At 35.7% G+C, this 24,911-nt stretch overlaps 1 protein-coding gene across 12 annotated transcripts in view; it reads left to right on the plus strand.

Annotated features, from left to right (window-relative positions):
* Positions 1 to 11,382: 11,382 nt before the first annotated feature.
* Positions 11,383 to 24,911, plus strand: part of SNX14 (sorting nexin 14) — a gene marked incomplete at its 5' end in the record, with an annotated part of 52,611 nt that continues 39,082 nt past the window's right edge. For 5 of the 12 annotated variants that reach the window (XM_084228052.1, XM_084228050.1, XM_084228054.1 and 2 more), the window contains 6 exons: positions 11,383 to 11,522; positions 18,065 to 18,185; positions 18,845 to 18,921; positions 19,008 to 19,086; positions 22,837 to 22,880; positions 24,599 to 24,686. In XM_084228052.1, the coding sequence (XP_084084178.1) occupies positions 11,383 to 11,522; positions 18,065 to 18,185; positions 18,845 to 18,921; positions 19,008 to 19,086; positions 22,837 to 22,880; positions 24,599 to 24,686 (549 nt within the window). Of the gene's footprint in view, positions 11,523 to 18,064; positions 18,186 to 18,844; positions 18,922 to 19,007; positions 19,087 to 22,818; positions 22,881 to 24,598; positions 24,687 to 24,911 lie in introns of all 12 variants that reach the window. The other 7 variants (XM_084228053.1, XM_084228056.1, XM_084228055.1 and 4 more) reach the window with 4 other exon arrangements.

The following is a 24,911-nucleotide window of genomic DNA, read 5'->3' on the forward strand; positions in this document are numbered from 1 at the left end:
GGTAAAAATCTGAACAGCATTGGTGTGACAAAATTTTATGGAACTGACAAAATTTGGGAACATAAGTGCCCTGATTTTTTTCCTTAGGGAATTAGAAAATGTTAGTTACTACTGTATCAAACTCAAAATCGCTAAAATTAAGTGGATTTTTTTCATGTCAAGAGTAAAGTAGTCCTTACAACTTCATTTTTTTAAGAGAGTATCTTGAATATTGATAATTGTGTTGCTTTATTAAGAATCAAGAATTAGACCTCAAATTGTTTTAACAGTTTATCAGAATATTTAATTGGAATATGCTTGAAGAGCTAGATAGCTATAAAAATTGGAATATATATTTCAATTCTTTGCTGCCACATGGATATATAGTACGTACTATAGCTTTGGGGGGAAAATTGAGTTGGTTTTTTTCTTGAAATAGTAAAAATTCACATGAATTTGCAATAATTAAATGTAAAGGTATATTTTAATGTTAAGAACAGGTGCAATTTCCTTCAGGCATGCTAAGTGCAATTTGTTTATAAATAGGTGTTATTTGTAAATGGATTCATTTATAAAACATAAAGCTTTTGGCCACCAGCAAAGTTAGCCCATCAGCAGGTACTGTAGTTTACTAGTTTTTCTTACCCCTATTTTGTGTCTGTTTTTTGATAAGCCTTTAGATCACTACTGCTACTTTAAGGTCATTGTTTCTTTGATCTGACCTCCTTTTAGTATGAAAGCTCTGGGACGGGTATCTGAATTTTGCTAGGCAGGCATTTAAAAATATTTTAAAACCTGTTTGGTGGGTATTAATTTGCTTAGACATAGTTGTGGCATGCTAACTTGAAAAAGGAATCCATTTCAACAAATATATAGCATGGGAGGCTAGAATTAATGAGCATGAAATGCAAGTAAAGTAAATTAAGGTCACAAAGGTCCATATTTACATTATTCATCTGACACACAAATCAAAATTGTAGTTAGGGGAACAGTAAGCCTTACAATTTACACTATGTTCTTTATATCTACTAGTTATATTAACCCAGCCCAGGGATTTTCCTTTATGCGGATGTTCAGCTTAATTCTAAGCTACTGAACAAAGTTGAATCCACAAACCCTGTGTACACTCATTTATGAGGAAGGGGTACTTCAAGATTGAATTCTTGTTTTGTTGAATTAAGAGTAGTTGGTTTTAAGTTCATTAGGTTTTTATCAGGTTATTTTGCCGAGCATGTAATGGTACCTGAGAAAAACATGAAGGTTAGATAACTACAACTTGAAAGCATCTGTTTCTAACAGTAATTCATATATTTCAAAAAATAACAGGAATGGTTGCATCCTTATGAAGAATCTTATTTACCTTCCAGTTGGTAGGTGGTTGAAGTTAAATTGCAAAGGAAGGCTCTGAATTTAAGTTGCTGTCTCAGTGTAATATATATAACTACTATTTTGAGTAGTGCCGAATAAAGGAATTATGCTTATATACTTGGTATTGTGTCTTTACCCTTCATGAAGAATTTAGCTTACACTGGTCACAATCTTTGCCTGACATTTTTAAATTCAAGGATTACCTTTCTTACACTAAAGTACTCAAGTCTCATGTTAATTTTATTGTGCAGGACACTCCCAGTTAATTCTATTTACTTTTCTGCTGTCAGGTTTATGACATTTGATAACTTACTGTCTTATATTTTGCGTAGAGTGAAGATAGCCAGAATGTATGTATAGTAAGTAGTATGAATAGTTTTGTATATAATTGACAAAATTTGCCCTTTGGTGGGCAAGATATAAGGAATAGATTTTCTTGTATTTATTTTCTTAGACTCCTGATGTTGTTTTAAGATGAATCGTGATTGTGATTTTTTTTCTGTTTCTAATTATGTTACTGAGGTTTTCTAGTTATTTAACTAATATTCCCTAATGACTCCTGTCATCTTAGGATTCCTCTCTTAACATTCTACTGCTGGGTCCCATTGTCCTTTAGATTCCCCTTTCTTGCTGCATTATGTTCTCTGGTCATTTTTACAGAAATAACCCGTCTTGCATACCAGAACAGGCGTTTCATCCTCTCTTGCTGGCAGTTTGGAGATTAGCTTCTAGCTTCAATATCATTTTCCATCAGAACTTTGGAAGTATTGTTTCATTTTGTTGTGTCTGGGGTTGATGAATCTGATTTAAGTTCTTTTTTAGGTTATCTTTTTTTCTTAGTATTCGGATATTTGCCTTTTTACTTGTTTTCTAAAGTTTTGTGAGACTAATATTGGTCTTTGTTTATGACTGGTAAGGGTTTCTTGCTAAAAATTTTGCTTTCACTTCAGTTTTCTCCTTGCTTTTTGGACCTTGAATTTGAAGAATTAGACTGGATTATTTTAAACTTTTTTCCTCATCCCATCACTAGCTTTTTTATACTTTATGTATGCAAGGTGTCACTTTTCTCCTCTCTCCAGGGCATAATGACTTCAGATTTCAGCAGTAGAGCAGCCTATTTTTATATATGAACTGTCTTGTTCATTCTTGAATTACATATATATTTTTTAAGTTTCTTAAAGGAAGCCTTGCAGTACTAGTTCACTTACGTTGTATTTACCTTTTGTACTTCTGATTCTCAAATGTTTGATGATTATTGATGTTTATGAAAGAAGGATATTGATAAAAGTAGTTTGGGGTTGCTGGGCCTGTGGACTCGGATGACTTAAATTCTGTGTGTGAGAAGAAACATGAGGATTGAAAGTCTTTATCTTAACACTCTTGGGAACAGGCAGACAAGGAGGGTATATTCCAAAGCCAGAAAAAAGTGCCTAATTGTTGCCTCAGAACCCTCCCAGGCAGCTTACTCCCTTTGAGGAAGAAGGAATAATAAATAGACTCTTAAAGCGGTTTTACAGACTTTCAGTCACCTAAATTTTCTTTCCCTGCCATTCTTGCAAACCAGAGGTCTTGCCTTTTCCTTCCTCCTTATCCTTCATGAAAAATGTTTCCTGTTTGTTGTTGCGTGAAATGAAAACTAGTATGAGCCTGTTTGTTCTTAAGTTGTGCAGTTAAGTACAAAAAGTGCTATTTAAAAAGTAGAACTGGGTAGTAAAATAGAATATATGGTGTACATATATCTTAAAGTTACTAGAAGAAACCACCTTAATCAGTATTATTACTTTCGTATCATGATTTAAGTTTGAGTAAACCTTGAAAAGAGAACACATAACATGCTAAAGGGTATTTACAAGATATTTTGTGACTAAGGATGCAAATTTAATATTTTTAACTGCAAAGCCAGTTTATTTTGAAAATCCTTTTTTGGAATAGTAAGTATACAGGCGATAATAAGCCATCAAAAATTGTGTTCCTCTTTGTGTTTAATACAGGTTCCTTCACATATGCTCTTTTACCAGGTGGTGAGACTATATTCCTTATTCCTTATTTTGACAATGACTTCTCCAGCCTACCCTTTCCAGATTTGATGCTTTGGGATTTGATGAGAGTTCATGTTACTTTTACAGTATACGTTTTATGCTTTTGTCATATGCTCTCTGTCTCTTTGCCAAGAGTCTAAATCCTTTAAAGTGTTTCTACCTAAGGGCATTTTAAGCATCAGGTTAGTTTATTGTAACTCTTCCAGGTATTAAAAGTTTTTATTTTAGGCTTTATGATGAAATATCAAACTGTCAAGGGAGAAACTGACATTTTGTACCAAAACTTTTGGTTAATTTTTGAACTGTAATAGTATTTGAATATATAAGGAAAATGACAGAAAAATCCAGCTTTTTAACAGTATACCCCAGAACAGTTCAATCAGAGTTGATGGACAGGCATGCTAATCTCTTGTATTCATAGAATTTAAACCTGATGTAGTCTGTATATATTCATTTTTCAAATAAGTTTACAAAAGTATAGATTGTTAAAGCAAAATACTATATGCATTAATACAATCTCATGATTCAAAGACTAGATGGTTTCATTTCTCCAATAGTTCTAGGTAGAACACAAAATTACTCAAGTCATTGAAACATTTAATGAAATGTATAAACACAATTTATTTGGCTCAGAGTTTTCTTACCTGTTAAAAGGGATTATAGTAAATTCTGATATTTCTCTAGCTCTCAACAATCTGTGAGATACAGCTTGTATTTTTGGTAAAATTTTGCCTGAATAATATTTTTTTTTGCTTTTCAATCACACTTTTAAAAAAATTTATTTCATGTATACAAGAACTGGGGTATAGGCCAGAGGCACGGGAGGGTGAGAGAATTCACCAAAGACAGAGTGGGGAGCAGAATAGGCAGAAGGACCGAAAAAACTGCTGAGGGGAGCAGTGGCGAGGCAGGAGAGGTCTGCCACGCCATATGGGTATCTCCCTGGCCGTCTGGAAATCGAACCTGCGCTGCAGAGGCTGTGGACAGCTTCATAGTGCTGTGCTCAACCCGCTGCGCCACTGGGGAGGCCCTCATACATTTGTTGTGAAAGCTTAGTTTCATAAAATACTGGACATGTTACTTTAGGAGTGTTCACTCACCATTTAATTCCTTACATGTATGAAAATTTCCCATTACATTTTTGTGATATTTTTGTGGGAGATTTCTATACAACTAAGGATGCATTGGAGCCTGTGTATTTTGAGGAAGAAAAAGGTTAACTTTCATATAGTTCACAGAGCATTCAAATTGTTCCTAAGAAACTACATTTTTTTAGTTTTTGAAATTAGTGTTTAAGTCTCTTAAATTCTGAAATTCTAGGCAAAATATTTGATATACTTAAATTACCTTGATCAGAAAAAGGCAGCGTAACTGTAAACCAGCCTCCTAAATTTGCTTTACTACTAGTAATTCAAGTATTTCCTAAAAATTACAGGACTAATTTATTATCTGGGATAGCAAAAATGTTCTCTTAAGCTCCAGGAGTTCTCTTCCTCCAGTGACCTATCTTAGGTTGAAACCTCACATACTTGATCATCAGAATAAAGAAAGCATTTTTGCTGCACCTTTTTCTAGGCAGCTTAGTGGTTTGGGAAGGATGCCCCTCCAAGTTACATTCCTCTTGCTTCTATTTCACGAACCATTCACAGGCTCCAGTAGGACTGATAAGAAAATGACACTTTAAAAAAGTCATAACCATTTGTTATATTGAATCACTCCCTTTGAAAAAGTTTTCTTGGCATTTTGCTGGTTCTCTAATTCTGACCACCAGTTCTTTACTGTCCTTACTTCCTCTTTTTCTCCATATTTATCTCCATATTCTCTTATTTACATTTATAGTTTCCTAGCTTGTCTAAGTATGTTCCTTTTTAATATGAGGATTTTGCTGATATTTCATTGAGTTTGCAGGTCTGCATTTCATGTCTTGCTCAGCTGTCAGTGATTTATGTTCTAATAATTTAGCATGCTCAGCTGTCGGTGATTATGTTCTAATAATTTCACATCCAGCTACAATTGATCATTATTACTGATAGACCCCAGAAATGCCCTTAGTACCCAAGTGTTCTACTTTTTAGGAAGTTCAGATCTGATCACCCTTCATATTTATAAATAAAAGGTTCCTAAAAATCCAAATTTATAAGTGGCACATTTAATTATAGTGGTTTGCCATATCTTTGTCTCCAGAGTCTACAATAGTACTGTCCAACTGAAGTAAAATGAGGCACATGTGTATCAAATTTTGTAAAGTTTTGTAAATTGGCTCCAGGTCATCATCCTTACATTGTCTATAAACAAAATGCTTGCCTTGTCTTTCACTCACTTCACATTTTTTTTATTATAAATTTTATTTTTATATTCCCCATACAATTGCAACCCCTTATTTTGACCCCAATCCAATCCCTCCCCTCCCCGCCCCCCACCCCCCATAGAGTGTCTCTGGTTCATAGTTGTTGATTTTGATTTTTACTTTCTTATAGTTACTCTTTCACTTCACATTTGTGACGTCTTAGATTTCTTTCTAACCTACTGCAAACAAACTCTTCAAACAAAAATCTTTAGTCAGAATAGTAGTCTTGCTGTACAGGTGTATTAAAACTACCCTCGAAGTATCCTTGAGAGCACCAAGATAAAAATCCTAACTCTGGATTTCTGGGGTCACATAAGGATAGCTGATTTTTCTTTATTGCTTGTGGTATAGGTTTGTAACAGCTATTTATAGGAGTCTTAAAAATAAAAGTTATCAACCTCTGCTTAAAGGAAACTCTAGGAGCAAAGCCATGGTTTTGAAACATCTGGCAGCTATTGAAAGTTCTATTTCTATACTTTTTAATAGCAAGAAGAGTCTTCAGAATCATTTTCGTTTTCTGTCAACAGTGTACATGGTGGTTAGAATTTTCCATTCTCTACCATTATTGACAGTCTTATATGCTGCTTTATACAGCGGGAAAAATAAAAACTATGGAACTTGGGTGAGATTGAATAGATAAAGTAACATTTAAGAATAATATATATTAAAATGTTTGAAAACCTAATTCTTGAAAGGGTCTAGTTAAGTATTTGTTGTTGGCATCTTAACTCTTGAAGTCCTAGAAAAACTGCTCCAGTCTGCCATCAGTGTTCCTGTGTGCATTCTTAGAGAAGCTTTCTTCATAGCCTTCAGAAAAAAAGGAATTAAAAGTAAGGTAATTTTTAAATTGTTGTTATTTAAACAAAGTAAGGGATAGAACTCTGGACATCTGGGATAAAGTTTGTAACTGAATATATAAGAATATATCTGACTTCACAAAATTAAATGTAGACCATATGGCTAATAACACTCAACAATTCTCATAATGTTTTAAAATCTTGTTTTTATTAGAGCCAAAGAAACCTAACTCTCAGTTTATAAGGGGAGATTTTCAATAATTTCTAAAATTATCTATTTGGATATATATTGAGTTTATTATAGCTGGAATTAGTTTGCCAAAATAAGAATTCCTTTTTAGTAAAAGTAGATTTCAATTATTTGGCAGTGTACTTAACTAGAATTGGAACTGAAACACCATTATTCATGATAGTCATAATTCTGAACCATGCATGCATAGTTTCATGGTTGTTTATAGGTACCATGTGAAAGTGCTTTAGTTTTTATATTTAAAAAATATATATAAAGAGTAAATTTTTGTAGAGTGTTTTCAGAAGTTACTGAAGTCAGTTGAAAGCTACATTTCAACATCAGAATAGAGTTAGCAATTCTATTTTTATGAGAAGAAGCATTTGTCTCTGTAGTTAAGAAATTAATTGGAATGTTTTTTCTTTCAAGGATTACTTGAAAAGGTAGACAGAACATTGGTAATGTACATTCTAAGTGCCTTTTTTCAGTCTTTAATATTTACCAACAGGCAGTTGAGTATATTTTCAGTTTCCACTCAGCTAATGAGTAATTTACATTTTCTGAGGTTAAGACCAAGGTATCCATTTCCATGAAAGTAAAATTTGGATAGTACGGTTATCCTTGTATCTTAAAAATAAGAAGACAAACATTAAATGTTAAATTTTTTTGTCCTGAGATGTTAAGACCACCCAGATTTTCATAGTCAAAACATAGCCTCTTTTTTTTTTTTGACCAAGGGAATATCTGTTTTGAGATCTAAAGTTGTATTGATTCATATCTCCCTTTGGAGGTTTTAACTTCATGGCCAAAGAAAAGCGTCCTAAATAGTAAAGTAATAACTGCATTGTGAACATTTCAAACTCACAAAAATTCCTATTGTTTTCCCTGAATTACGTATTTTCCTTTGTAATGAGTTCCATTTTTAAAAACCAAGGAAAGGAACATTTGTGGAAGTAAAGAGGCTGATACATAGGGATAGGTTGTAAGGAGAACATGGTATTGTGAAATGAAATTAAGACTGTTAAAATAACATTAGGAGTGCCACAAAGTAAACCACACCATTTTAAGAGATGGACAAAAATCCTGAGTTCTGGAAATGCCAATTTTGAGCCCATGCACAAATTCTAGGAGGCATCTGTTGAGAGTGGAACTGTAATGGCTCTTTCAGGTAGGTAGTGAGTGTGTATGCATTTTATCTTCCTGGTACACTAATGCCATAGAAAATAATGGCCCTCAACATGTTAAAATTTGGTTTTTATTTGGGGTCATCAGCAAGAAGCAGGCTCAACACCAGAAGTTCCTGTCCCAATATATAAGTAGCAATTTGGAGTTTGCTAGTTTGCGGTGGAAGTGGGAGATGAGGTTTAATTAACTAGAAACATTTCAAAAACTTGCTTAATGTATGACTTCTGAAAATTAAGTGAAAGCAAAGAGATAAATACTATTTTCTAAAGTTGTCTTCCCTGAGGCCTTTCAAGATCCTCACCAGCTGAAAATTTCCCTGTCCCATCACCTGTCATTAAAAATTACCGCCTTCATATATAAATATGCCCAGCATTATACATTATTTTAAATGTGACATGTCTCCACTAGATTGTAAGCCTTCGGAGGTCAGAAAAATGCATCTTGATCATTGTATCTGCTACCACATCTAGTACAGTGCCTTACACAATTGCTAATTCAATAAATATTAAAGTAATGGAGATCTTACTGGATTTTATTTTGATGTTTATAAGCCCTTTTAGATGGGTACATTATCAACTGATTTTTTTTACTTTATTGTAGTTGCAAAATATTTGTACCTCTAGCACGTGACAATTCGCATTTATAAAAAAATTACACATTAATTGTACTAGTTCACCACAGCTACCCTTAGTCTAGGGACCATTGTCACGTAGAAATACAATGCAAACCACAAATGTACTTAAAATTTTTCTAGTTACAGAAGAAACGGGATTAGCATTTTTAGCCCATTCTAAAATATCATTTAGCATATAATCAAGTTTTGAAAGTTTGAGATAGTTTGTATTTTCATGTCTTCAAAATCTAATGCATATTTTACACAAAATCTAAAGCATAGTCACACTTCAAGTGCTCAAAGGCAGATAATGGCTAGTACTGCATTGGACTTCAAGTTCTGATAGGGAGTCATCAGTTTGATTTCATGTCATTGCCATTTTAGATTGTTATAATCCAAATAAAGCTAATTAGTATGACTGGTTTTTGTCATGTTCTTAAATTGGTAAAATAAGAAAACTTTGTATTAAGCATTGTAAAAAGCTTTCATCCAATTTAATTTCTCTTACAAAGATACCTCTGTTTTAGAGTTGAGAAGGCAGGGAGGGGTTGAGATAGGACAAGCAATTAATAATTTGCCCAGTGTAATACAACTGCTAGAGGGTGGAGCTGGTTTCAGAAACAGCATTACTTGTCGTGCCCCTATCTCCACTAGGAAGTTCATACAGTTGAAAGAAGTCAGGCTGTGTGTGAATGTGAAAATGGATTCTACACCATAAAGTTAAAAATGTATAATGAACTAAACATTACTTAATTTTATTAGATAAGGCCTGTCTAAATGGGAATATTTCTTTTTCTTGTTTTAGGTAGGGACTGCAAAGATTTTCTTATGGCAGAAAGGTTTCTGAGTTTAAGGGCAATATGGAAATGTAGACTATTGTTTAATTTGCTTATTCTTAATGTCTCTGCTAAGAAAAATCATAGGAAAGAAATCTTAGTGGGATGTTACAAAGATGTCTAGTTTGAACAGAACAGAATATTTATCTTTGAAATGCACTGGCAATACCAAAATGTTGAACAGTAATTTCAGAATAATCTTGTAAGAAAGAAAGAAAAAAAAAAAACTATTGGGAATATAACTCCAAAAAAGCCAAAAATGTAATAATATACCCAGGTATAAAAGCACTGAAGACCACAAGTAGGCATATGATATACTTAATTTAAACCACATACACCATTTATTTATATTTCAGTATGGCCTTAGAATGTCAAAACAAGTGGCTATAGATAAAGGGGATGGGGGGGGGAGTATGCAAGTGAAATTAAATGCTTACATATGTATCCCCAAAACAACAAAAATAAGCTTTCCAATGATGGTAGTCTTTTGAATGTCTTTGAAATGGAATAACATGAGCATATTTGTGATTTTTAAACTATATCTATGGTGAGGATCAGTGAAATGGGTATTTTTATATACTACTGTCATTCTAGGAAGAAATTTGGCAGCATCATGTTCTTATGCTTTAATCCAACAATTTTATTAATGCTGGTCCTCAAATTATTAGAAATATGTGTAGATTTATAATCAAGGATACTATCGATGAAATTAGACATTAATGGAATAAGGAATGGCACATTCTGAAAGAGAATGCATCATTTTAAAATGACCCATGTATTAGGAATAACCTGGGAAAACATGAAACTACGTAACACTTAAAATTTTTTTCTGAACATGTCTGTAACTGCACTTGGGAAGGTAATGTCCTAAGGAGAAATAGGCAGCCTGAGAACGCCAGCTGCGGGGTTAGAATGGCCTCAACTCCCCCATTTCGTTGGCTGTATTGATTCCTAGCAAGTTTCACCGCCTCGGTAATGTAGCCGCCAAATGGGAGAAAAAAGCCTACCTACATCTTGAGGTGAATGAGTGAAGGTTAAAGACAATGCTTAGCGCGCCGTCTAAATTTTAGTTGGGACTAGAATGACGTCTCTGCTTCAGAGTAGCGGAGGAGCGAAAATCAAAATTTAGAGATGTGACGACTCAATAATCAGAAAGCCCTACGAGACTACGAGAGAGATTTAATCTAAACTACCATCCTGCCTCGTCCAAATCCTGCAGATTTTGGTTAGGTCCGCGGGGCTGGAGTGCACTGAGCACTACCTCGCCCGCGAACACGCACAAGATGCCTCGCAGGGGCGGCGGCCGGTGCTCTGACGCTTCCGTACTAATTACAGCGATGTTTTTTATTCGCCCGCCCCTAGTTGGGGCGTCGCGCCAAGCACAGACCTGCCCCCAGTCGGAGCTGCGGCCCCCGTGAGGACAGGGTAGGGCAGGGGGGCGCAGCCACTAGCTCCATCCGCCCCCCCATCGGCTCACGTCACAAAGACTACAGCGCCCAGCAGGCACCGCGGGCTCCGGGGGTCCCGCCGACAGCGTCTCCCGCGTGTGGGGGTCTTTTTCTCCCTTGCTCTGGGCATCACCTTCTCTCTCTGCTGCAAGACAGGTGGTTACGGGGTCCTGCAGTTTCTCCTGGGTTTCCGAGAAGGCTGGTCTCTGGCGGAGCCCGGCTCGTTAGAAGTTGCCCCTGCGGCTCCGGATGGGCGGGCGGAGCGGCCGGCCGCGCACCGGGTGACGGCGTCGCGCGCGTCGCGCTCGTCGCGAGCGTCTCACGACCATTCCCCCCCACCCTCGGCTGGGGGCGGTGACCGCGCACGCGCGCCGGCGCCCTGGGGGGCGGGGCCTTCGGTGACTGCAGCCCGCGGACTGTCCGCGGGTCCGCGGGTTCGCGGCTGCGTGGGTCGGCCGCCCGGCCGGCTGGGCGGGGACGCTGGCGGTTGACAGGGGTCGCCTCGACCTCGGCTTCACACGGTAGCGCTGCTTCAGCCGACATGGTGCCCTGGGTACGGGCGATAGGGGAGAAGCTGAAGCAGCGGCTGCGGCTGGACGTGGGACGCGAGATCTGCCGCCAGTACCCGCTGTTTTGCTTCCTGCTGCTCTGCCTCAGCGCCGCCTCCCTGCTCCTCAACAGGTAACCCCGCGCAGCCAGCCGGGCGGCGGCCCGAGGGCTGCCGACGCAGGCCGGTGTTGCTTCCCCGTGTGGAGACCGGGCCGGCTGCACAGCTGCGAGGCTCGGGGACCCCGCGAGGCCTCTGGGGAGAGCGACTCTGGAGAGAGCGAGCGGGCCCGGAAGTGCGGGTGGGTGTGGGCTCGAGCGCCCCATTTCCAAGGCTTCTTTTCCTAAGTCACCCCGCCCCGATTCTTACCTTCTTTTCGTCCATTTCTTAAAACCTGGTCCTCCACCATCGATATATATATATATTTTTTTTCAGAGTAGTGAAATCTCTTAAGTCCGACCCGATTTGACACCATACAGGGGCGGCCCAATCAGCTGACAGAGGAGGGTTCAAGGTTCTGTCGCAGCTACAGATTTAGGTAGCCTTCCCTCTCACCACACAGACACACATACTCAGAAAGCAAACTATGTATCTGGAATATTCCTAAAGGGAAGGCTATTGGTAAAATATGTAACTACTCCGAAAGTTAAATTGGTAAGTTTAGTTGACAACTTGAAATCTGAAGGTTCAGTCTTTGAAATCAGCTTGTATATGTCCTTCATTTTGCTATTTCTAGAATTGGTAGCGATGAAGTAGGTAACACATGAGAGGTTTTTCTTCAAAATCATTTCCAGATTTGCTTTTGGTGGAAAAAGTCTGAGATAGTTGTCAGCGACAGCATCTGCTTCATGTTTTCTCAGACGTTTTGAATAGGCAACCATCCCTTCATTTATGGTAGTTGATTCCCAAGAAGAGGAACTTGATTCCCAAGAAGAGGAACGGGAAGGGTTCACAAGGAATTTGTTAACTTTTTGCTTAAAGGTAACCACTTCCTGTGAACTGAGTTGAAGTTGGATTTCTTTGCTAGCTGCTTTGCTTTCTTGTTGATACTGGGTTTAAATAATTCTAGGTCTTAGTAGCGATTTATGCCATTATAAAATGTGCTTTGATAGTAATGGTGAGATGTTTGATGTGGGAGTATGGACAAAATGGGAGTCTTTAACAGAGTGGAAACTAGTAAGTATTTACTTGCTCTGTCATATGGAAGGTATTACAAGCTAGACTAACAGGTTTAGTATGAAAGACATGTACTTTATACTGTATCATTTTTGTGGCTTCTTACCTATTTCCTTTTGGGGCTGGTTCACGTTGGGTCTCTAGGGTGGAACAACCATGTTGGAGCAGACTGAACTAAATTTCTGAGACTGCCTACTTAATCACAGCATCTACTTATGTTTACATGTCATAGAATGCCATCTGATCTGTATATTATCTGATCTGTACCCTCTATTTTATCATGCAGAGAAAGAAGGAAATACACATAAATGTGATCTGAGTGGTTGTGTTTGTTATGAAATTGTTGGTTTTATTTTTTGCATACATTTTTTGGTTATTTTGCCTTTGTTACTAGAGTAATCTGTAGACTTGTTTACTCACAGTGTAACAGTTGTTGCTGGTTGTTGGCGGTGATCTTTACTAGTCAGTAGGCCAGAATGTGTACATATGGTCTTTTCATGTGGCTTTTTTCCCCTGTGTGGGTCTGAGTTAAAAGGTGATATCCTGAGAAAGAGAGCCTGGTGGAAGTCATATCTTTTATATAACTTAGTCTTGGAATTTAGGCAGCATACTTCTGCCACATTCTTTACATTACAAGTGAGTTATTAAGACTAGCCTATGTTCAAGGGGAAGGGAATTTAGACTCTTGCTTTTGATGTGAAGTGTGTTAAAGTCATATTTAGTACCTCTGCAGTTTAATTTGCAATTTAATCTTGGTAGAATTGGTATCTTTACTATATTTAATGGTCTCATCCTTGAGCATAAATATATTCATTTGTTCAGATACCATATCATTTTTCTTGAATAAGCTCTTATGTCTCTTTAATATTTTTTCCGCCTAAAAACTTTGTTATGGAAAATTTCACACATATACAAAATTAAAAAAAGATTAGTGTAATGAAACCTGTATGTGCCTGTCATGCAGCTTCAAAAATTAATAGCTGAGGGTCAAATACCATCCCTCTGTTATTTTGAAGCAGATTTCACATGACATGCTTTATCTGTTAACATTGAAATTTCAATATATATCTCTAAAAGGTGAAAGTTCTTTTTTTCTTAAATAAGCACAATGCCATTTCACATTAAAAAACAACAACAACAACACACTAACATTTTAATATCAAATAACCAGTGTTCAGAGTTTCCTGGATTTGTTAGAACTCCCGTCCCACCCCCCAACATTTTATGATGAAATATTTAAACATAGTACAATATTGAAATTTATGGAAGATCAATTATATACTGCCTAGGTTTTACCATTAACATTTTGCAGTTTTTACACATACTTTATGGTGTCTAGCTATCCATTATTCACTTCATAGTGAGTTGTATTATAAAACTTGTCATAGTTAAGCAAATGTGTTGGAAAATAAAATTTGTGATAGCTCATGAAGGATCTTTGTCTGACTTTCACTGATCATTCTCCCACAAATTTTGAAAGAGCCAGTGGGTTTTAAGCAGGAGCATTTTACTGTGGATCACGATAGGAGAGGGATGCCAAGAGTCTTGAACCACAATTTAGACCTGAGAGTGGTGGGAGACCTGGTTTTTTGGGGTTGGTTACCAGGGCTGGGTATGGGGAGCAGCATCTATTGTTTTGAGTTAGGATACTCTGGGGTGTTTGCTGATGAGTTGCTTACTGCTAGATACCATGCATATCTCCTTAGCATCTTAAGTCTCCACCCAGAGATGTGCATTTTAGCATGCTAATTAGCCTTTCGTTATTTTTAGGTCATTATTCTTATATTGCTGCTTTGTGGCCATCAGGTTTTAGCCACTGAAAGCAAGAAACTTCTGCATAAAGAAGAAGGGGTCTGGCCTCCCTGTGGCACAGCAGGTTGAGCGCTGCTCTGTGAAGCTGTCAGCAGCTTCTGCAACGCTGTTTCGATTCCTGGCCAGCCAGGGAGATACCCACATGGCGCGGGTATACCCTCTCCTGTCTCGCCCGCTTTGTCTGTCTGCCTATTCTGCTCCCTGCTCTGTCTCTGGTGAATTCTCTCACTCTCCTGCACCTCTGGCCTGTACCCCAGTTCTTGTATAAATACATAAATCTTTTTTTTTTTTTTTTTAAAGAAGAGGTCTGTTTCTTATTGGAGATTGACTGAATTCATATTAGCCTGGGTGCTCAATAATAGGAAGGTTAGGCAAGCAAGGGGTCCTAGAACAAATTCATAAGTTTGGAGATCTCATCAACTTTATTGGGAAGCATCATATCTAGATACTGCAAGGGATTATATAAAGCGAGAGATATTTATAGGCAGAAAGAAGGTGGGGCAAGATATTTAGCAAGAGATTATTTCAGGTAAAGCCATCTTTTTTCAGGGGATGCACAGATTACTTCACTGGAGCTAATTAGGAAACTCGAGATTGGTTTAGTATTATCTTTTGGGAGAGATTGAAACTGCAGTGAGATTAGGCAATAAGTCTTGAGTGGATACTCAGTATGAAAGACTATTTTAGCCTCAATTTTCCTTTTATTAGCAGATGCACAGAGGATCCTATAATCTGAAAGTTGTTACCCCATTCCTTTATATAAGCTTTCTAAACATTTTTATTTTAAATATCTTTTCATCCCCCTTCTTTCCCCCTCTTTCCCCCCAAAAAACCTGGGTCAATGCAGCAATTATAAAAAGTAAATAAAAACACAAAAGTCAGATATCTTCCCAACTGACACTTAGAGAAAACTAGAAATTGTATATGGGGCTTCCAAACAGGTCCTATAGCATCTACTAATGTCAAAGATGCCTATTAATACAGGATATACAGACACCCCATTCCGGAACTAATCTACAGGGACATTCCAACATTCACTCCTCTATCCCCAGAAAAATACCAAAATACACTCAAAGATCATTTGTTTTGTTTCTGTGAGAACATTCCCACCTTGGCCCCCATTAATTTTTAATTTTTAATTTTTTTAAAAGATGTATTTATTTATTTATACAAGCACTGGGTATAGTCAGAAGTGCAGGAGAGTGAGAGAATTCACCAGAGCCAGAGCAGGGAGCAGAACAGGCAGCAGAGCCGAAGTACACTGCTGAGGGGAGCAGAGGGCACAAGAGAGGTCTGCGCTCCATGTGGGACCCTCGCCTGGCAGCTGGGGATCTAACTGGCGCTGCAGAGGCTGTGGGCAGCTTCGCAACCCAGTGCTCAACCGCTGTGCCACCGGGGAGTCCCTCCACCCCATTAATTTTAACCCTCCAATTGGTTTATTAAAGAAACTGGGCCATTTATTCTGCAGTTTTCCACAGTTTGACTTTTGCTGATTGCATTCCTGTTGTGTTTTTGGACAATGTGTTGCCTCTGTGTTCCCTGTAAAGTTGTAGTTAGGTCAAGAGGCTTACTGTTTTGATTTTTTCCTCTTTTAGACCATTATAATGTAGATTTTAGGATACTGAACTATTTCAAAATATATAACCTTGTTTTGTGATCTGTTATTCTTTATGATATGCTAGTTTGAGTTAACGGAATATTTTGCTTAGTACTTCATACCTATATTCATAAGTAAAAGAGACCTAATACTTTTGTTATATTGTCTTTATCTGATTTGGGAATTAAAATTATGCTAGTCCTTTTAAATTAGCAGCTTTTTCTAATTTTTTAATTTCTGAAGCCATCTGTATAAGGTTGGGATTATCCATTTTATGAAAGTTTGGTAAAACGATGGGGCTGGAGACCTTTTTTTTGCAGATAGGTCTTACATTACTACTTTAATTCCCTTAGTGATAATTGACCCATTCAAGTTGTCTAGTTCTTCACTTATAATTTCTAATATTTTTGTCTTTAAAAAAAATTTATTCCTTATAGGTTTTCCAATTATAATTGTTCGTAGTGTTATTCTTCATTTCAGTTATAACTATGAGGGTTTCTTTTTCATCTATATTTTGTATATTTGTATCCTCTCTTTTTCTTTTATACCTTGATCTCTCTTGGTAAAACTTTGTTTTTCTTAAGTTTTGCTTTCAAAAATTTCCCAGCATACATAGTAGGAAGACAGTACAAGGAACGTTTAGTACCCATCAGCAGCCATCATTATTTTGTATATTAAATAAAATCTAATCTAATCATCCTCATTTTTAGCAACCACTTCTACACAAAACCATAATCTTGCAAAATTAATAATTGTATATATTAGCAATTAGTATATAATCAAATTTTCTTAATTGTGTATAAATTCATAGTGCCTTTGTTCTAATTACGATCTCTTAATCTTTGCTATATCTCCTTTAATCTAGAACAAGGGCGAGCAAACTTCTGCAAAATATCAGTAAATTTTACAGTTTTGTAGGCTACGTTAGGTCTCTTATTTTTAAAGAGCCCTTTAAAAATGTAAAAACTTCAGGGCCTCCCTGGTGACTCAGCGGGTTGAGCACAGCACTATGAAGCTGTCCGCAGCCTCTGCAGCACCAGTTCAATTCTCTGCCGGCCCATGCCCACGTGGCATGGCAGACCTCTCCTGTCTCACCTGCTGTTCCCCTCAGCAGTGTCTTTGTCCGTCTGCCTGTCTGCTCCCTGCTCTTCTTTGGTGAATTCTCTCATCCTCCCAGGCCTCTGACCTTTACCCCAGTTCTTGTATAAATAAATAAAAAAATCTTTGAAAAAAAATGTAAAAACTTTTTTTAGCTTGAGGGCCAAAGGTGGCATTTGTTCACAAGTCATAATTTTATGTCAGCCCTGATGCAGAAAATTCCTCATCTCTTTTTTTCCCATGGGATGGATGTGGAACTTACTTCATGTGCTTCCCTTCTTTTAAGGGTAACGGTTCTGTATTGCCTGTTACACAATGCCTAGAAACGGTTGCTGCATATATATATATATATATATATATATTTAATTATTTTTTAAAATTATTTTTAATATAATTAAAAAATTTTAATTTAATTTAAATTATATATTAATTATAATACATATTTTATAATATATTATATATAACATATATTTTTAATTAATTTTAAAAATTAAATTAAATTTTAAAATTAATTAAATTAAAATTTTAATTTAATAATGTTTTATTTTTATTTACTTACTGGTTAAACCTATTAACATTTTCCATGCAAATAGAGACCTTGGCAATGCTGTTCCTTACTAGATGTTGAGCCTACCACTCTGTAGCACAAAATGGACCCCTGGTAAAATTTTATTTTGATTTAATGAGAAATGATCAAATTTTGGTTGGGTAGAATGTTGTTAGAAGGTGTTCTATGAGAAGGTAGTGTAGACTAGTTACACCTGACAACATGGGTGCCAAATTGTGAAATATTAAGAATTTGTATATGCTTATACTTATGAAATATACATTTGATGGCATATACTCCATGATTCTCATAGTTAATAAATACATACAGAAAGATGATTGGAGGGATTTTTTTTCAGTCTAATATGGTAGGTGCTTAATAAATCCTTGTTTAGCAGGAAAAAGTGTGTTTTGGGGGGTCTAATGATTATTTTCACTATTTCTAAGGTATCTTCATGTTTTAATGATCTTCTGGTCATTTGTTGCTGGAGTTGTCACATTCTACTGCTCATTAGGACCTGATTCTCTCTTACCAAATATATTCTTCACAATAAAACATAAACCGAAGGTAAAAATTTATGTGTTATTTTTAAAGGAGTTAGTATGTATGACCCTATGGTATTGGTTATTATTATTAAAAGCATGTTAAGACACTGGTTTTTTTTTAAAATCCATCTATTTTCTAATAGAAGATATCAGGAAATTTTCAAAGTGAAATTTACATTTCTATGTGCTTATAAGTCCTAGGAAGAAATCTATAAAAAAGTACAAAATTCTTAGAAAGTTGGAATCCAGAATTTAAAATGTCCTTTAACTATACATTAACTATCAGGACAATAAATTAAAACAGATGTTCCCAAAGCTGGTTGTCCAACAGTATTACCTGGGGAATCTTAAAAAAAAAAAAAAAAAAAAATTTCCTGGATTCTTGCACCAGATTTTGATGGAATAATTAGAATTTTGTAATCAACACTTGTTAAAAAGCTTCTCAGGTAATTCTAGGGCAGGCTGCAATAAGGAAACTCTGGATTAAATTTCAGCTCTGTTAACCCTATTAATGTCTTTTTTGCCACATAGAAGCAAACAGAAATTAGACAGTTTGCTTAACCAAAATAATTTGTATGAAAAATACATGTCTTCTGAATTCAAAAGTTGATTGTATTTAGTAAAGATGATAAGTAAAGACAAATCTCATCTTACTTTCTCCCCTCAATTTCCATTTTTTAGCAGTCGGGACTTCAAGAATTATTTCCCCAAGGTCGTAGCTGTGCTGTTTGTGGAAAAGTGAAATGTAAACGGCATAGGTAAGTGAAATGAACAGTTTTTACTTGTTGATCTTTCCAATTGCATTCTGGATTTCAAGTAATTTAGTTGTCTAATTTTTCTGTAGGCCTGCCTTGCTGCTTGAAAACTACCAACCATGGCTAGACCTGAAAATTTCTTCCAAGGTTGATGCATCGCTTTCAGAGGTAATTGATTTAATTAATATTGCCACATACATCCAAGCAGAAAATACTCGGTACCTATGGGAAATTTAATCAGAGAACATTCTAACATAAGCCACCTAATCAATTTTTGCCCCCACAAGTTGGTTATTATAAAATATGCACTGTTTTACCTAGTCATTCCTTACCTCTTACAAAAGTAGTCATTGTTATGAGGCAATAGAACTAAGCATTTTGTATTTTCAGAAAAGGACCTCAGCAGTAAGGAGCAAATGTATATTTAGAGTTATGACTCCAGTTTTGACACTTAAGTGAGGGGTGGATTAGGAGATGGGATAATTTTCACTATTTCTCTGGACTGTAGAAATGGAAAGCATATTCTCTATCTTTGTCCCTTTTGGGTGACATTAATTTTAGTTATTTGTTTTAGAGACTTGTTTTCTCCATTTTTCTGAGAAAGCATACTGCTTCCTTGAAACAGTGAATGGGATCTCACTTGTTCCCAGCACCAAATGCAGGCCCAGATATATTGTTGGTAGATGATAGAATGTATTTATTGAATTACGTTTAATGATGATTATTTGACGAATGGCATTAGGCATCTAAATTTTGAATAAGTGTTCCTTTTCCCAGGTTGTGTCCTTTGACCAAAAGTGTGCAGCACAAAATACCATTCAGATGCTTGGTATTTTTCTTTTTCATTGCTTCTCTAAGGCTTTTTTTTTTTTTTTAATATTTATTTATGTATACAAGAACTGGGGTATAGGCCAAAGGTATGGAGGTGAGAGAATTCACCAGAGACAGAGTGGGGAGCAGAATAGGCTGATTGATTGAAATACATTGCTGAGGGGAGCAGCAAGCAAGACAGGAGAGGTCTGTTGCTCCATGTGGGTTAACTCCCTGGCTGGGGATTGAACTTGTGTTGCAGGGGCTTGATAGTGCTGAGACTTTAACCCCTGTGCCACCAGGGAGGCCCTCTAAAGCTTTTTTAATCCCTAAGATTTAAGACTTTGTTGCCCTTTATGGTAGCTACTTGCCATATGTAGATGTTAATAAACACTGAAAATGTATTAGTCTAAATTGAGATTGTTCTTTATATAAAATATATACTGAATGTTGAAGACTTAGTAGAAAAAAGAAATGTAAAATATGCTATTGTATATTTTATATTGTTTACATGTTGAACTGATAATATTTTGGATATATTGGGTTAAATGAAATATGTAACAATTAATTTTACTCATTTCTTTTTATGTCTTAAAAAATATGGTTACTAGAAAATTTAAAGTTACACATGTGGCTCACATTATCTTTGTATTGGAGAATGCTGATTTGAGGTCTGTTGAAGATAAGACCTTTAGCCAAGAGTATTTGTGTCTTCAACACTTTATTTTTTCAAAAAAATGAAAGAACTTCCATAAATCTCTTGCCTTGGTGCCTGGTACATATTGGTGTTCAGTAAATATTAACTCCAATATTAAAAACTTTTTTTTTTTTTTTTTGTGAGACCCTCACCCAGCGGCCGGAGACTGAGCCTACGCTGTAGAGGCTGCAGGCAGCCTCGCAGCCCAGCATTCAACTGCTGCGCCACCAGGGGAGGCCCTTATAAACATTTTTTAAAGTCTTGCTTTAGGCAGGAACTGGGATAGACACTAGGAATAAAAAGAGAAAAAGATATCCCTTTCTTCTAGGAACTTCAGTTTAGGAGGGTAGGTTGATCTGTAAACAGTAATTATAATAAAATGTAATGCAAGCAGTAGTGGGAGAAATGTAAAAACTATAGAATTAGTTGAAAGGAGGAAAGTTGGGAAGGATGATTAGAAGTCTTCTAGATTAATAGTGTAGGCAAGGTTATTTCACAGTTTTGGAAGAATTTTTTGGCATGTTCAGTAGCAGGAGGCTAAATTGTGAAGGATGATGTGGGCAATGAAGAGAGAGTATTCTATTAGTTAATATTTACATGATTTCATGTACTTGATACACAACCTATGAATTAGGTGCTATTATTGGTGATTTTTCTTCAACTTTTATAGCAGGTTAGTAGCAGAATACTATCTTAATCCCAAGTCTAGCTTTGTTATTGAGCAGTTTTTATATGGCCCTTCAGAAATTATCAGATTATCAAAAGACTTTAAAGGGCCATGTTAAAAGATTTTAGTTGCTCATGAAAATCAGTGGTTGTCAACTATGTCCCTAGAATTTATAGATATGAGTTATAGGATGCAGTGGGAGGTGGTAAGACGGTAAATGGTCACAGCTGCTGGCATTTAGTTCTTTCCTGTCCCTTCAAAATCAGTGCAGCTCCACTTTTCTTACTTTGATATATTGAGAGTTTTATGCAAGGGAATTATGTGAAGAATGGAGGGGAACTACTTTGGAAGTAGGGAGACTATTTTAGAGACAATTGCTATATATGGGGTGGGAAAGTAAGGACCTAAACAGTGGGGCTGTAGAAAAGAGCTACTTAGCATATAAAATCAGTAGAATTTGGTAATTACAATTGGGAAACAAAGACCAAATATTTATGGTAAATTTCCAGTCTCATCTCTGTCTCATCTCTGCTTACATATATCTTATAATACTGATCTAATAGAAATGCTTGATCTTTGTAGTAAAGAATCCAAATTCTTGTTGCCTTAATACTTGGAATATCTATAACCTCGGTTACCATTCATCTGCCAGACAAAGTTTATATAGGCAGATTAGTGTTTCATTCCCTCTACTCCTTACTAATGCAAATCCTTTTAAAAAATTAAAACATACTGCAACACCCAGACCCAAGAAGTGGAAGGTTTAACAACCAACATTTTGTTACTTTTTCACACAAAACTTACATATCAATTTTAAATATACAGCTAAAATTTTCAGAAAGTGAACATATCCATATAACCAGCACCCAGATCAAGAAACAAAACGTTATCACCAACCCAGATACCCCTCTCATATTCCCTTTTGATCACTATTTTTCCTTCAAAAGCAATCACTAATACCTCATATGACTTCTTATATAAGCCTCAGCTACTATTATATATCTTCATTTATTCTGGGAATATTGACTTAGGAATTAGGAATGAGCGTTAGGAATGCAAATAGACTAACCTGTTTTTTAATTTCTTTCCATACAAATTTTTTGGGTCAGTGAAGCAATTTAAGTTTTTTCTTTCTTTCATTATGGGAATATACAGAAATGTGTCATGTTTTTTTTTTTTTTTAAAGATTTTTTTATTTATGTGTAGAAGAACTGGGGTGTAGAGCAGAGGTGCAGGGGGTGAGAGGATTCACCAGAGACAGAGTGGGGAGCAGAACAGGAGGATTTACTAAAATACACTGCTGAGGGGAGCAGCAGGTGAGACAGGAGAGGTCTGCTGAGCCATGTGGGTTAGCTCCCTGGCTGGGGTTCAAACTCAGGCTGTAGTGGTTAGAGTGCTGAGACTTAACCCCTGGGCCATTGGGTCGGGGGAGAGGGGCCCAAAATATGTATGTGTTATTTAGCACTTAATCTTACACAAAAGGCTGAGGAGTGGTGTGTGTTTCATTCTAATAGTTATTTTTCTTTTATATAAAGTTTATGATTTTCAAAATGTTTTCTCACATATTCTCTTTGATCATCAATCATGTAATGTTCACATATGCATATTATCATATGAAAGTATGATATTAGATATCAATATTTGGGATAACAAAATTGGTTCTTGGTGCTATTTATTTAGTAGTATAGTGTATTTTCCAAGAATTAATTAATTTGATTTTTCCTTAAAAATAATTTTTATACAGGTTCTTGAATTAGTGTTGGAAAATTTTGTTTATCCATGGTACAGGTATGTTCTTTCTATAAGACTTTTTTTTCTTTAGTATAGTGAATGCCATCAAGTTTAGTGTGCTAATGATACATTTTCAGTGTAGGCTAGGGTTTTCATATTTTGCACTATAGACATTTTAGGCCAAGTAATTCTATTGTTTTGTGGGGGTAGAGTTGTACTAGGTGCTGGTAGTACTCTCTCTTGCCCCTTAGTTCTGACCACCAAAAATACCTGAAGTGATTGTCAAGTGATACCTGGGAGGCATAACTGACCCCAGTTAAAGAATCATTGATACAGGCAATCAATTACCAGTTTAGTAATAGCAAAGAGGAAAATAAACCCTTTAATACCTTTGAAAGTAACTTGTAGTATTTCTCATCATTCCTAAAGGTAGTGATTTAATATTTTGTATGTATTTTATACACTTGAAATTATTGTACATTTAGAGGAGAAATTTATTTTCAGATATTTTATTAGATTGAAGTATAATTTCTATAGAGTTTTCCTGGAAAATTAGTAATTTTTTTGCCAAAATAATTTTGTTTTTGGTATTTGCAATGAATATTCAAATGATCTATATACCTTGCAGGATTTTTGAGAAAAATTGAGTTTGAGAATCAGGAATCCAAATTAATCATTTAATAAATATATTTACTGACATAAGCATCATGTGTTTTGTATGTTTGAATACTTATACCTATATGACTTACAAATGTAATATTTAAACATCTAGCTTTATGCTGATTCAGTGTTTTGAGTTTTGTATAAGAAATGCTACTAATCGAGTTGATTTATAGTCTATTAAGGCAAATTTAATACCCAATTTTTATGTTATATTTTCCTTAAAAGCTATGTAAGTTAATTTTTTCTTTGGCATCTATCTTAAATATGCGTCAGTTGCCATTTAAGTAAAGCTGACGATGAGGATCTAAGTGAAATGAATCCTGTTGTAATCACTCTCTCCCATCCCCCCTACTTTGTGATTTTTTAGACATAAAATCTGACTGTATTTCTAAATGTTAAAATATGTATTTTTTCTCTCAGTATAGTTATTGATGTTATAATATACCCCCTTTCCTGGGGTTAATAGAGGGAACCAGGATTGATAGAATTCTTTTTCTCATTCTATCAAGGGACTTAACCCTCTTCAAGTTCAGTGTATCACCATTTATACATAGACTTTGTTGCTTGCCTTTGATTAGAGCAGTGTCCTAATTCTTCTCGGGTCCTCAAGACTTCAGGAAAATGAAAAATAGCTCCTTAGAAGAAGGTTGTCAGAATTTCTATTTACAAATATTTGTGTTTCAGATTTTCTCTTCAAATAGAATGAAGTTTTTTAGCTTTAGAATTAATTTATATTGTTAATTATAAATATTTTAAACTAAAATATAGTAGTTCTGTAGCTTCTTCAGAATTTTTGTTTCTTAAAAATTTCTTGATGCTTAGAAATCATCTCAGTATTGTGAAAACATGAGTATGTACATGTCGTTGTCTGCAGGGAAATATATACCACAATTTAGTATAATAGTGACTATGTCTTGGTACTAGAATTATGGGAGATGTTTATCTTCTGATGTATGCAATGAATGTATTATTTGTTTTTTTAAAAAAGAGGAAACAAATAGGAATGGAATAGTAAATGGTAAAAGAGGATTTTCTAAACTTTCCTTGATGTCTAAAAAGAAAGTTTTGTATTCTCTGAACTTCTAAATGCTTGCTTTTCTCCTCTATTGAAGGGATGTTACAGATGATGATTCCTTTGTTGATGAACTGAGAATTACATTACGTTTTTTTGCATCTGTTTTAATACGAAGGATCCACAAGGTACGTATCATTTAAAAAAATTTGAACTTTATCATCACTAAGAGATTTTTTAAAATCTTATTTTTACTTTATTCTATCCTGCATGTATTTGTTTTTATTTCACTTTTTTTTAGGCTAAGTAATGAATTGTTAACTTTTGATTAGTTTTACTTTTTTTTTTTTTAAAGATTTATTTATTTATGCATACAAGAGCTGGGGTACAGACCAGAGCTGTGGGGTGGGGGT

Source organism: Talpa europaea, assembly GCF_964194135.1.
Source record: "Talpa europaea genome assembly, chromosome: 2".
Lineage (NCBI taxonomy): Eukaryota > Metazoa > Chordata > Mammalia > Eulipotyphla > Talpidae > Talpa > Talpa europaea.